Source organism: Catharus ustulatus, chromosome Z, assembly GCF_009819885.2.
Source record: "Catharus ustulatus isolate bCatUst1 chromosome Z, bCatUst1.pri.v2, whole genome shotgun sequence".
Lineage (NCBI taxonomy): Eukaryota > Metazoa > Chordata > Aves > Passeriformes > Turdidae > Catharus > Catharus ustulatus.
In genome coordinates, this window is record NC_046262.2 from 41,033,074 (window position 1) to 41,046,086 (window position 13,013).

The following is a 13,013-nucleotide window of genomic DNA, read 5'->3' on the forward strand; positions in this document are numbered from 1 at the left end:
GCAAGGTTGCCAGTTTCTTGGGTAAGAAACAGTTTTTTGTTTTTCACTTACTGCCATGTGGGTGGGTCAGGTGATCCTCACAAGTGTGACAAAAGCCTGTCCTTAATGATCATCTGTAATTATGGAATGAGAAAGAAGCAATGCTGCGTTACAGAATGATGGGGAAGATAGAAGAGGAGGGGTGCTGCAGGATGTACAGACTTGGGTCAATGACGTATGACTGCTTTCAGCAGAGTAGTCGGACAAGGTGACCTTTAGAGACCTTTTTAACTTTGCTGTGCTTTCTGACAATGGACAAAATGATAATAGCCATTACTTGTGAATAACCTAATTATGGTAGGAATCATAGCTGTGTTCCTAGTTGAAGGGGAGAAGTTATAAAGAAGTTGTTGAGACTTTTCTCTCTCCAAATGTAGCAACTGCGAATAATAGATGATAGGTTTGAGTTTTTCTCTCCAGGCCTAATCTGATGTTTGGAAGAAAGAAACTACTGAACATGTATTTCTAGAAATCAAAATCATTCTTAGTAACTGCTTCTTCTGTCATAAATTCTTGCCATGCATGAGTAGGTATCCTGAAGAACCTACACTTAGTATTGGTTAAGCCTAACTCTAGCCAGTTTTTCTTTCTGGGTAATCATCAGGAAAATGGTGGTGTCTGAATTTTGGCTTATACACATTCTGTCATCATATGTATCATCTCCTTGATACTTCATGCCCATTTTTTAGACAAGGATATAGGATAAAGCAACTGCCCTGTGAAGATTGTTAGGTGACCTTTTCAGAGTTGTAGATGTCAAAAAGCATTTCACATTTGTCCATTTGTCCTGATGCATATTTCTAGAGCCTTAGTCATCCTGTAATCTGATCAGCATTTGTGGCTTTGTTCGTTCTGAAGAGATTAATTCTGAAGCATTATGATGGACAGCTCTCACCTCCCACCAAGTTCCTCCTCTGCTTGCTTTTACCATAGGGGAAAGCCCCACAATGCCTTGCAGTTTAGTGCAATATGTGGATAACATGAGCTCTTCCAACCTAGTGTTTAATAAATCAGTGTCTCAATAAAGAACGGATGACTTAACCTGTGAGACAGGAAGGTGAGAAAAAAGTCAAGGAAAAGGAGCACTTTCACAGTCTATTCAGACTCTGTGTTGATTAAGGCCATCTAGTTCCAACAGAGGTCAAGTGTCCAAGATGCAACTTTACTGTCTTGCAACAATTCAGCTTCTGCAATAGCCTTTCTACCAAAACACACTTCTATGAATTGGTCTATTAAAATGAATTAGACCCTGCAGAGTGACTGCTGGTCTGCAGTTACTGTGAGGGTTGAAGTCCTTGTCACTGGGTTTCTTTTGCCTGTAAGCAGAGGTGAACATTTTATTTTATGAGGTAAAGAGTTCCTGTAAATTAGTAGTGAATTTGTCTTAGAAGGACAAACCTTTCCTCAGAGAATAAGGTCACTATTTTAATTACATTGTTTTAATGGGGTTTTGACCCAGCCATTGTCAGCTGTTAGTTCCAGATAGGTTAGGAACTATTTTTGCCTCATTTTTAGTGCTAGAAAAGATAAACAAGTAATAGGGGCAGCTTTATGAACAACAAAGACAACATTTTATATAAACATTGTAAGATACAGAAGGATATGTAAAAAGAATGATACTGGTCTCTGACCAGTTTCTGAGCCAGGATTTGTTGGTATTTGAAAGGGCCTTTCATACTGAGGTGACTAATTAAGGTGAACCTTTGCTCTGGGTGTACCTATGCATAATTCTTTTTAGTCCATGCTGTGCATTTTCCAGAGGACATGAGAGTGTTTTCTTGGCTATAATAAATGATTCCTTTATGTGTTTTTTACTACAGAGAGATGTGTAGGTGAAAGGGGGTGAAAAAGAAAAGGGACAGTTGCAAAGTTACAAGGGAAAAATTACAGAGGGGACAATAATTTCCCCTTTGTCCTCAATATTATAACAAGATAATAAATAGCCCCAGCTGAAGGATGCAATGCTTGGAAAAAATGATCACAGTAGCATCTGTAGCTATCTGAGCACACTTGCACAATGATCACATCTGAGGAAAAAATCATAGATATGAGCTTGAAAACACACAGGAAAGGAAGGATTGCTCTTTAACCGGTAAGTAGATGGTCAAGCAGGGTTTTCTACTGGGTTTTTTTTTCCCCCTCTGAACTTATAAATAGTACAATTAATGTGTCCTGTAATAAAACCTCACACAAAGTTCAAATAACTGATTTTCCTCTGTTGGTAATCTAGCTACATTTCAGGAGAGCCTGTATACTGTGATGATTTACCCCCACCAGTGACTCTGAGCAAGAAAGTGTAGTTGCACCTTCTTTATCAAGGTTTGTTTGTGTACTTGCATTAGAGATTTACTACATGACTAATTTCCTGTGTTGGTACTGAACTACTGTAAGGAACACTGTCTTGTAAATCATGCTGCCTTTCACACCGAGAATCATAGAATGGCTTGGGTTAAATAGGACCTTAAAGATCATCCAGTTCCAGGAGAGGGATACCTTTCACTGGGCCAGGTTGCTCAGACCCTCATCCAGCCTAGTCTGTAGCATAGATAGGTAAATCACAGTTTCTCTGGGCAGCATGTTCCAGCATCTCACCACCCTCACAGTAAATAATATATTCAGAGTATCTATCTGAAAGGGATAAACTATCTCTTTCAGTTTGAGTTCAGTTGAAACCATCTCTTTCAGTTTCCTTCCTCCTTGTCTTATTGTTACATGCACTCTCCATCTTTCTCGTAGGCTCCCTTCAGGTGCTGGACAGTTACAATAACCCCAAAGCTTTCACTCCTCCAGGCTGAACAATCCCAATTCTCTTCTTGGAGATGAGGTTTTCCATCCTTCTAACCATCCTGGTGGTCCTTCTCTAGAATAGCTCCAACAGGTCCATATCTTTCCTGTGCTGAGGAATGTAGAGGAAGATGCAGCACTCCATGTTGGGTCCTCATGAGAGTGGAGTAGAAGGGAAGAATCCCCTCCCTCCCCTGCTGACCATTCCTTTGGATGCAGCCCAGGACACGTTTGACTTTCTGGGCTGGGAGTGCCCAGAGTGCTGGGTTATGTCCAGCCTCTCATCCACCAGCATCTCCAAGTCCTTCTGGGCAGGATCTGCTCTACCCCCAGCCTATGTTTTAAGGGGTTGTCCTGACTGGGCTACAGCACCTTGCCCTTGCTCTTCTTGCACTTGCACTTAATGCAGAAAGTTGCATTTGTGCCAGTTGGGAAGTGGGAGAATAAGTGGAAAATTCCCATAGGCCCACTTCTCGAGGGTATCCAGGTCCCTCTGGATGGCACCCCATCTTTCAGGTGTTTCAACAGCGCCACTCAGCTTGGTGTTCTCACAAATTTGCTGAGGGTGAACTTGATTCTTTTGTATATGTCATAAATGAAGATACTGACTGGTACTGGTGCCAATGCAGACTCCTGCAGGACACCACTGGTCACTGATATCCATCAGGACACCAAGCCATGGACCACTACAGTAATTTCACAATTATAATCCGCACCATTTTTACTAAAATATTGGTCCAAACCCAAAGTGCGACTTATAATCAGGTGCGGCTTATATATGGACAAAGAATGAGAAGTTGCTGTTTAATTTGGAGGACAGGTGTCTGCTGAGAAAGGCAGGAACTTCTCTTTGAAATGGAGAATGTAAAGCCCCTCCCTCCAAATTATTATAATTTTGAAATCAAGGGGCTTTCAGGCAAAGATATGGGAATTAGGAATAACAGTTCTTTCCTAGGGAAATTAAAATAGAAATACAGTACTACAAAGAAACAAACTCCAAACCCTGACAAAGTCAGAGTACAACCTGACACCCTGTCAGGCAGGGTGTTGGTAGCAGTCCCATTAAATGGTGGTTGCAGTCGGCCTGCAGTGACAGATGTGATTCAGTTGAAGCAGTGCTCCTGCAGAAGGTGCAGTTTCCCTCTGGAGGTCCAGTGGTGATGTGGAGAAATCCGGTTTTCCTCTGGAGTCCAGTGGAGAAAGGGGCTCCCTTAGTGTCCCAAAACCTCTGTTTTTATCTTGGTAAGAATGTTCCCCTGGCTGGAGCAGCATCCAAATGGGATGCAGTAATTTTATCAGTCCCACAGTGGGACTCAATGGGCCATTAGCGGAAAATTACTCTTAGAGGAAGGATGGGTTGTGAAAAGATAAAGAACAATGCTCCGCCTGGTTTCAATGGATGGCCCATTAGCAGAATATCTCCCATTGAGATAAGGATCACTGCCCTCACCCTCAACAGATGGTGATAGAATAGATACCTTTTATCACACTCTGCATTGTAACATGTGGCTTATAATCAGGTGTGGCTTATGTATGGACAAAGAAGGAAAAGTTGCCAACACCAGGAAGCGCAGCTTATAATCAGGTGTGGCTTATAATCGTGAAATTACTTACTGTCTGTATGTGACTGTCCAGCCAATACCTTATCCATCCAACAGTCCACATGTCAAATCCATGTCTCACCAAACTAGATAGACATTATATCTGTAGCCCTTCCCTTGTCCACTGTAGTCAATCCTTCATACAAGGCCACTGGGTTGGTCAGGCAGGACTTGCCCTTGGTGAAGCCCTGCTGGCTATCCAAAATATTCTTCCTGTTCTCTTTGTGCCTTAGCACACTTTGTAGGAAGATCTGTTCCAGAACTTTCCCAGGCACAGAAGGGAGGCTGACAGTTTGGTAATGCCCAAGGTCCTCCTTTCTAATCTTTTAAAAGATGGGTGCAGTGTTTCTCTTTTTCCACACACAAGGGACTTCCCTTGACTTCCATGACTCTCCAGATACCAGGGAGTTTGGCTTGTCAACTACCTCAGCCAATTGCCTCAGAACTCTGACATGCATTTCATCAGACCCCAAGAACTTACATATGTTCAGGTTCTTCAGATAGTCATGAACCTGGCCTTGTGGGAGGGAATTTTCTCTTCTAGTTCACATCCTGCAGTCCACCCAGTTAGGACAGGTGGGAAAAGAGACTGCCATTAAGGAATGAGTAACTAAGCTTTGTCCTTGTCCACTGCTACCAATTTTCCAGCATTTTATACCAGAGGAGTTACATATCCTTTGACTTTCCTTTTCTGGCGGACATCAGTTTTTAACTGCATGGAACCTGATATGCTGATACCAAGCCATTGACTGTTGGAATGTGTTTCTATATGTGTTGTGGATTAGGAATGATATTCCCCAATTTAGTGTTCCTACTCAAAACATGCCAGACAATGTGCTGTGCTCTCACTGCTTGCCTTCCCCTGTAGAAGGATTGAGAGAATAGTAAGTTCAAAAAGGTAAAGATCATAGGTTGTGATAAGAATGATTTAGTAGAAACAGCCATGAAATAAAAAAACAAACCGTAACGACCATACCAATAACAGGGTGCAGAAGTGGTGAATGATTCACATGTGATTGCTCATTATGACCTGGCATTATCTGACTGTGCACTCCAGTAAACTGAAAAAGGCAAGTGTGACTACCTCACCATGTGCTGAAGTGAATAACCCCAGGGTCCTGAACATGGCCCTTCCTGTTGACTGGCCAAAATAAGGACATGTTAGTTAGAGGAGACCATGATGTGTTCACAAAACCTTCCCCACGTCTCTGCCTTGGGCTAATTTTTTTGTGTGTTATGAGGCTGGTCATTGAAGACCTTTCACAGACAAGCACATACTTATGGAACACTGGAATTTCACAAATTCCATTGAAATAAGATAGCTTGAGGTCGTAAAGATCAATACACAACAACTCCAGATGAAGTGCTTTTGCATCATTTAAAAAGAATAAATTCTTCATGAGCATTCATTTTAATATTAGTCGCAGAAATTATTAAAAATGCAAAGCCTTGAAAGCTATTTTCATCAGTGTTACTTAATCAATCCAGTATTTTTTTGCAACTCTGTCGTTATCTTGAAAAGGAAAAGATGTAAGGAATACAAAAAATGCAATGTGTAGCTGTTACCATGGATTTTATGTAGAAGTCAATTTTGTGGCACATTGATTACTGTCAGCACAAAACCCTAGATAAATTGGGTAAGATGGAAAACATACTATGTTAATATTTCTTATGACTTCAGCTCTTTTCCCTAGACAATTTTAATGAAACATTGTAGTTTGGATCTTTACTATTCTTATTATTCCTTTTCTGAAGAGTTGGCCTGTTCTTGCAGGAGAAGCTTAATGTCAACAACATGGGGCATCAGGTGATAATATTTGACTTTTCTGTCATAAGAGGACTGTGGGAAACTCGAGTTAAGAAGAGCAAAGAGCGTCAGAGGAAGGAGAAGGAAAGATTAGAACAAAGTGCATTGGAGAGGTAAGAAATCTTTCATGTTGTTAATTTTAACCAAATCTGTTGTTATTATCCACTAACATCACCATACATGAAATATAATAAATAGAAATATATATAATAAATATTATGGATATACTAAATAATAATTTTTCATTATTAATGTTTTGTGGTTTGAGTTTGATTTCAATGACATCTTACTTCCTTCCCTCATATGCTAGTAAGGTAAATGCAGCACAAACAATACTTGTGTTTCATTAGTTTCTGCACTTTCCTGTGTAGATTGTGATATATTAATGATATATTTTATTTTTTACCAGAGACATAAATTGAAGAGAAAAATAACATATATATTTTACCTTTTGATTTCTCATATGCTGTATAAAAGTACGGATTTTTAATTGCAGAATTTGTGAACACATGCTCTTAATTTTAACTACTAAAAAATATTTTAAGTGTTTTTGTTGTGTTGACAGGAGAAAGGAGTTAAATAAGTGGACACATTCAATTGCTTCTGAATAGGTAATAGCAAAGAGAATAAGAATTGTTAGACTATTTTTTCTTGTTGGAGTGTTAAAGAAGGCCCTGATTATAATGTTTACTTTCCATGATAATATTATTGTTTTTATTATATTGAAGTTTTTTTAAACAGTATTTCACTTCCTATAAGATGTTGTTAAATATCACTTTCTATTTTAAAAATAAAATGCACAGGGTTAAACAGTGCCCTTGTTTAAGAAGATAATTGCATTGAACCTCTGTGTGGTGTTCCAGTGCTCTCAGGATACCCTCACTAGTAGATTCTCACTGCCAGTGCAGCTACATTGACAACAGAGCAGCTGGTCTAAGAGGAGACCAGGGCGATACAAATACTGGCTGTCCTTTCAGTGGGAATTTTCTTTTCAAAACAGCCACAGCAGCAGTCTTGGTTTTCCCCTCTCCACCAAAGCTTACATTACAAACTGCAATTCTAACCAAAAAAGAAGAAGAAAAAAAAAGAAACAAGAAGTTCACTCTTCAGATTGAATTCTCTAGCAAGGATAAGCTTTCTTTTTGTCTGAGCTGTGCCCTGGTTTCAGCTAGGATAGTTAGTTTTCTTCTCAGTGACTGGTACAGTGCTGTGTTTTGGATTTAGTATGAGAACAATGTTGATAATGCACGGTTGTTTGGGTTGTTGCTAAGTAGTGCTTATGCTAAGTCAAGGACTTTTCAGCCCCTCTGCTAGTGAGGGGCTGACAAAGGAACTGGCAGAGAGCACAGCCAGGACAGCTGACCTGAATGTGATATTCCATACCACAGAACTTTATTCTTGCTATATAAATTGTTGGAGTTGGCAGAGGTGAGTGATTGTTTCTCAGGCATCAACTAGGAGTGGGTCAGCAGGTTGTGAGCAGTTGTATTTGACATAATTTCTTTCTCTTGGGTTTTCTTTCCCTCTTCTCATTATTATTATTAGTATTATTATGTTTAACTTTGTTTCTATTATTAAGCTATCCTTAACTCAATGAAGAAGTGTTACAGTAATTTCACGACTATAAGGCACACCCTTTTGACTAAAATTTTCCCCTGAACCCGGCAGTGCGCCTTATAGTCCGGTGCGCCTTATCTGATGTGCAAAGTTCGGAAATTTGCAAACCCGGAAGTGAGAGCTGCGAGCCGCGGGGCGAGCCGGCAGGGCCACGGCTGCTGGGTGGAGGCGGGGCCACGGGGCTGCAGCTGCTGGGTGGAGGCGGGGCCGAAGGGCCGGGACTGCCGGGTGCCCACGGGGCCAGGAGTGCCGACTGCCTGCGGGGCCGGGGCTGTTGACTGGAGGCGGGGCCACGGGACCGGGACCGCTGGGTGGAGGCAAGGCTGGGGCTGCTGGGTGCCTTCGGGACCGGGGCTTCCGGGTGCCTGCAGGGCCGCGGGACTGGGGCCGCTGGGTGTCCGTGGGAGCGGGGCTTCCAGGTGCCTGCAGGACTGAGGCTACTGGGTGCCTGCCTGACCGGGGCTGCTGGGTGCCCGCGGGGCCACGGGACCGGGGCTTCCAGGTGCCTGGAGGACCGGGACTGCTGGTTGCCCGCAGGGCCATGGGACCGGGGCTGCTGGGTGCCCGCGGGGCCGCACACCGGGGCTGCTGGGTGCCCGCGGGGCCATGGCACTGGGGCTGCTAGGTGCCCGCGGGGCCATGGGACTGGGGCTGCTGGGTGCCCACGGGGCCGCACACCGGGGCTGCTGGGTGCCCGCGGGGCCATGGCACTGGGGCTGCTGGGTGCCCGCGGGGCCATGGGACTGGGGCTGCTGGGTGCCCGCAGGGCCGCACACCGGGGCTGCTGGGTGCCCGCGGGGCCATGGGACTGGGGCTACTGGGTGCCCGCGGGGCTGTGGGACCGGGGCTGCTGGGTGCCCGACGGGGCCATAGGACCGGGGCTGCTGGGTGCCTGCAGGACTGGGGTTGCTGGGAGCCTGCGGGACCGGGGCTACTGGGTGCCCACGGGGCCATAGGACCGGGGCTGCTGGGTGCCTGCAGGACTGGGGTTGCTGGGAGCCTGCGGGACCGGGGCTACTGGGTGCCCACGGGGCCCCGGCTTCCAGGTGCCTGGAGGACCGGGGCTGCTGGGTGCCCGCGGGGCCATGGGACCGAGGCTGCTGGGTGCCCGCGGGGCCGCACACCGGGGCTTCCAGGTGCCTGCAGGACCGGGGCTGCTGGGTGCCCGCGGGGCTGTAGGACAGGGGCTTCCAGGTGCCTGCGGGACCAGGGCTTCCAGGTGCCTGCGGGGCCATGGGACCGGGGCTGCTGGGTGCCCGCGGGGCTGCAAGGCCGGGGCTCCTGGCTGGAGGCGGGGTCGCGGCTGCTGGGTGCCCGCGGGGCCATGGGACCGGAGCTGCTGGGTGCCCGTGGGAGCGGGGCTTCCAGGTGCTTGCGGGGCCGCGGGACCGGGGCTGCTGGGTGCCTGCCCGACTGGGGCTGCTGGGTGCCCGCGGGGCCGTGGCTTCCAGGTTCCGGCAGCACCGGGGCTGCTGGGTGCCTGCGGGGCCGGGGCTGCTGGGTGCCTGCGGGGCCGGGGCTGCTGGGTGCCCGCGGGGCCGTGGCTTCCAGGTTCCGGCAGCACTGGGGCTGCTGGATGCCTGCGGGGCCGGGGCTGCTGGGTGCCCACGGGGCCGCGGCTTCCAGGTTCCGGCAGCACCGGGGCTGCTGGTGCCTGCGGGGCCGGGGCTGCTGGGTGCCCGCGGGGCCGCGGCTTCCAGGTGCCTGGAGGACCGGGGCTGCTGGGTGCCCGCGGGGCTGCGAGGCCGGGGCTCCTGGCTGGAGGCGGGGTCGGGGCTGCTGGGTGCCCGCGGGGCTGCGAGGCCGGGGCTCCTGGCTGGAGGCGGGGTCGGGGCTGCTGGGTGCCCGCGGGGCTGCGAGGCCGGGGCTCCTGGCTGGAGGCGGGGTCGCGGCTGCTGGGTGCCCGCGGGGCTGCGAGGCCGGGGCTCCTGGCTGGAGGCGGGGTCAGGGCTGCTGGGTGCCCGCGGGGCCATGGGACCGGCGCTGCTGGGTGCCCGTGGGACCAGGGCTTCCAGGTGCCTGTGGGGCCGCGGGACCGAGGCTGCTGGGTGCCTGCAGGACTGGGGCTACTGGGTGCCCGCGGGGCCGCGGGACCGGGGCTTCCAGGTGCCGGCAGCACCGGGGCTGCTGGGTGGAGGCAAGGCCGAGGCTTCCGGGTGCCCGCGGGACCGGGGCTGCTGGGTGCCTGTGGGGCTGCGGCCGCTGGGTGCCTGCAGGACCCGGGCCGCAGGATGTCTGTGGGGCTGCGAGGCCGGGGCTCCTGGCTGGAGGCGGGGTCGGGGCTGCTGGGTGCCCGCGGGGCTGCGGGACAGGGGCTTCCAGGTGCCTGTGGGACCGGGACTGCTGGGTGCCCGCGGGGCCACGGGATCGGGGCTGCTGGGTGCCTGCGGGGCCGCGGGACAGGGGCTGCTGGGTGCCTGCAGAACCGGGGCTTCCAGATGCCTGCAGGGCCACGGGGCCGAGGCTGCTGGGTGCCCGTGGGGCCGCGGGACCAGGGCTGCTGGGTGCCGGCAGCACCAGGGCTTCCAGGTGCCGGCGGGGCCACGGGACAGGGGCTGCTGGGTGGAGGCAAGGCTGGGGCTTCCTGGTGCCCGCGGGACTGGGGCTGCTGGGTGCCTGCGGGGCTGCGAGGTCGGGGCTCCTGGCTGGAGGTGGGGCCCCGGTGCCGCGGCAGCCGGATGGAGGCGGGGCCTCGTCCAGCAAACACGCGGGGGAAGCTGGGGGCGGAGCCTCGCTGCAAAAAAAAAAAGTGCGCCCTATATTCAGGTGCGCCTTATCTGAGCTACAAAGTTGCAAATTTTGCCGACTCCTGGGGGTGCGCCTTATAGTCCGGTGCGCCTTATGGTCGTGAAATTACTGTACTTTTTTTTTCTGATTCTCCCACTAATCCCACCAGGGGTTTGGGGAGCAAATGTCTGTGTAGTACTTGGTTGCCATCTGGGGTTAAGCCATGACAGCTGAGAGATGGATGTTTGCTGTTTCCCTTATGGTAGAAAACACAAGTGAAAGGATTTGAGATCAAACCTGATCAAACCTTATTTCTGTCCTAATGTGGACAACATGTCAGCTCCCTCTGACACTTTTTTTTGTTTTGTTTTTCTGTGGTGCAGAAGATAACTTTCAAGTTCACTAGTACAAAAGCAAACGATGCATGATAAATTTTCCTTGCAAGAGGGAAAGAGGGTAGCCTTATGTCTTCTGAGGTAGTTAATTTGAGCTCCCATGGCTTTTGTCAGTAGCATATGTTACAGTGACTTGCATTTTCCACGAAAACAGGCATTCTCCCTGTTTTTTTGTCTGTGTTTAATTGTTGTAGACACACTTCCATCTGAAGTAGAGCTTCTCTGCTTTTCCTGTGCATTCTCCATTAATGATGCCTAAATTCATTCTCTTATCTTCCTGCACTACTATAGGAAATTTAAGATACAATGCACAGAAATAAAAGTTCCGGTGCACTTGTGACATGTGCAAAGGATTTTTGTTATCTTCCCTTAAACTGCAATTTTCATATTGTACTTTGTATAGCTGTGTGTCTTCATGCACTCAGATTCCCTTCCAGTTAGTTCTACTTGTAGAGCTCCTGGAAAAAAAGGAGGAAATACTTTAGACTTTGTCTCCTGAATATGAGTGATCAGTATTGCACTCACTGAAACAAATGGCAAAATTCATGTTCATTCTTATGGTGCAGGCCTTACAGAATGGTCAAAGCTGATAGAATAATGGTCAGAGTAATAGGGACATTAGTAATAAGATGCCAAATTCAGTTAAAAGAAAATCCTCTTTGTTTTATGAGGTTTTAGATCCTAAATGTCAGCTCACAAGTTATTTCTTAAGTGCTTTTCAGTGCTCTCAAATGTTGGACCAAAAAAATTTGAGAAAACTTTGCTGGTTTTTAGCTTGAAAGGGCTTAAAATCGCATTCCTAATTAAGTAATAGAAATAATGTTTCGTGTATAAATACATTTCATTATTTTATGGAGTTCTGCATTGACTAAATTCAGGCATCAGGGATTAAAATTTTACTGTTGTCAGGTAGGTCCACTGAAATCAATGCAAGTTCATACTGTGCCATAGTAGGAAAGTGCTTTGGAAGCACTTTGATCCAAAATGATAATTCCCAGAAGACATTTAGAGGCAGCACCTTCCTAAAATGAGGATGGCATCCTGCATTTAAGATTCCAGATATTTACTTTGGGCAGAAGTCAGAGTGAATTCCTAAAGTAGGGTTGAAAAATAGAGTTTCTCTGCAAATACAATCATGCTGACTTTGGAATCTGGCTGTGGGGCTGCTTTGTTTGTTCTTTTTTTATTTTTTTTTTTTTTATTTTTTTTTTTTATTTTTAACAAAACCCAGTTTTTCTCAAAGAGATTGTAATTTGCTAATGCAAATTTGGGATCGTGTAGTTCCTTTATATGCTATATTATTATGTAAAATGACCTAATAATATACAGTGAAATGTAGTACATATTATTCGAGGACAAAGTTCCTGTTAACCTCCAGGGAACTTAGTTTGCCTTGGGGCAAAGTAATTTAGTTCGTGCAGCCACATTAGACTGTAACTTGTAAGACAATTTTTGACTGAAGATTTTCTTAAGAGGAAAATCTCACAAATGAATGAAAAGCTTCAACTGTGCATTAATGGTGAGGTCTTGTAAAGATTTGTTTACAAGGCAGATCTTTCAGCAACTGCCCAGTGAAAGCTGATTCTGGACAAACAATACTGGTCTTCTGAGGTACTGGTATTAGATAATTTCTTTTTGTGGATTTAATTCAGTCCTCTGTTTCCTCTGGTTTTGTGGGACTATGAAAGTATGGCAGTTTAAAGAACACATGTAAAACAGCAACTAAATATAAAAGAAAAAGCAGTGAAACAGTGTTGGATAGGCTTATTTTCATTTTATGTCATGTTATTGATCCTGTCAGACAAGCCCATTTGAAATCTCCCCTAGGATATGAACTGCAAAATATTACAAAAAGTGTGTACTGTCCTGATATTTCCTCTATGTTTATGAAAATGCATATTATGGAAAGAAGTTTGTGTTTATATCACTGTTATATATTTAATCTTCTAGATTCTGGTAGTGGTGAACAGTCTTTTATTGTTGCCCAAAATCCTGAATGCTGTCAGATGACCTCGATGACCTTTTTGCACTGAGATTTCTTTT

The 13,013-nt window shown here is 47.0% G+C and overlaps 1 protein-coding gene across 1 annotated transcript in view; it reads left to right on the forward strand.

Moving 5' to 3' along the window:
- Nucleotides 1–6,219: 6,219 nt before the first annotated feature.
- LRRC2 (leucine rich repeat containing 2) overlaps nucleotides 6,220–13,013 on the forward strand; it is a 71,975-nt gene continuing 65,181 nt past the window's right edge. Inside the window, exon 1 of the mRNA XM_033085922.1 lies at nucleotides 6,220–6,344. Coding sequence (XP_032941813.1) covers nucleotides 6,220–6,344 — 125 coding nt within the window. The remainder of the gene's footprint in view (nucleotides 6,345–13,013) is intronic.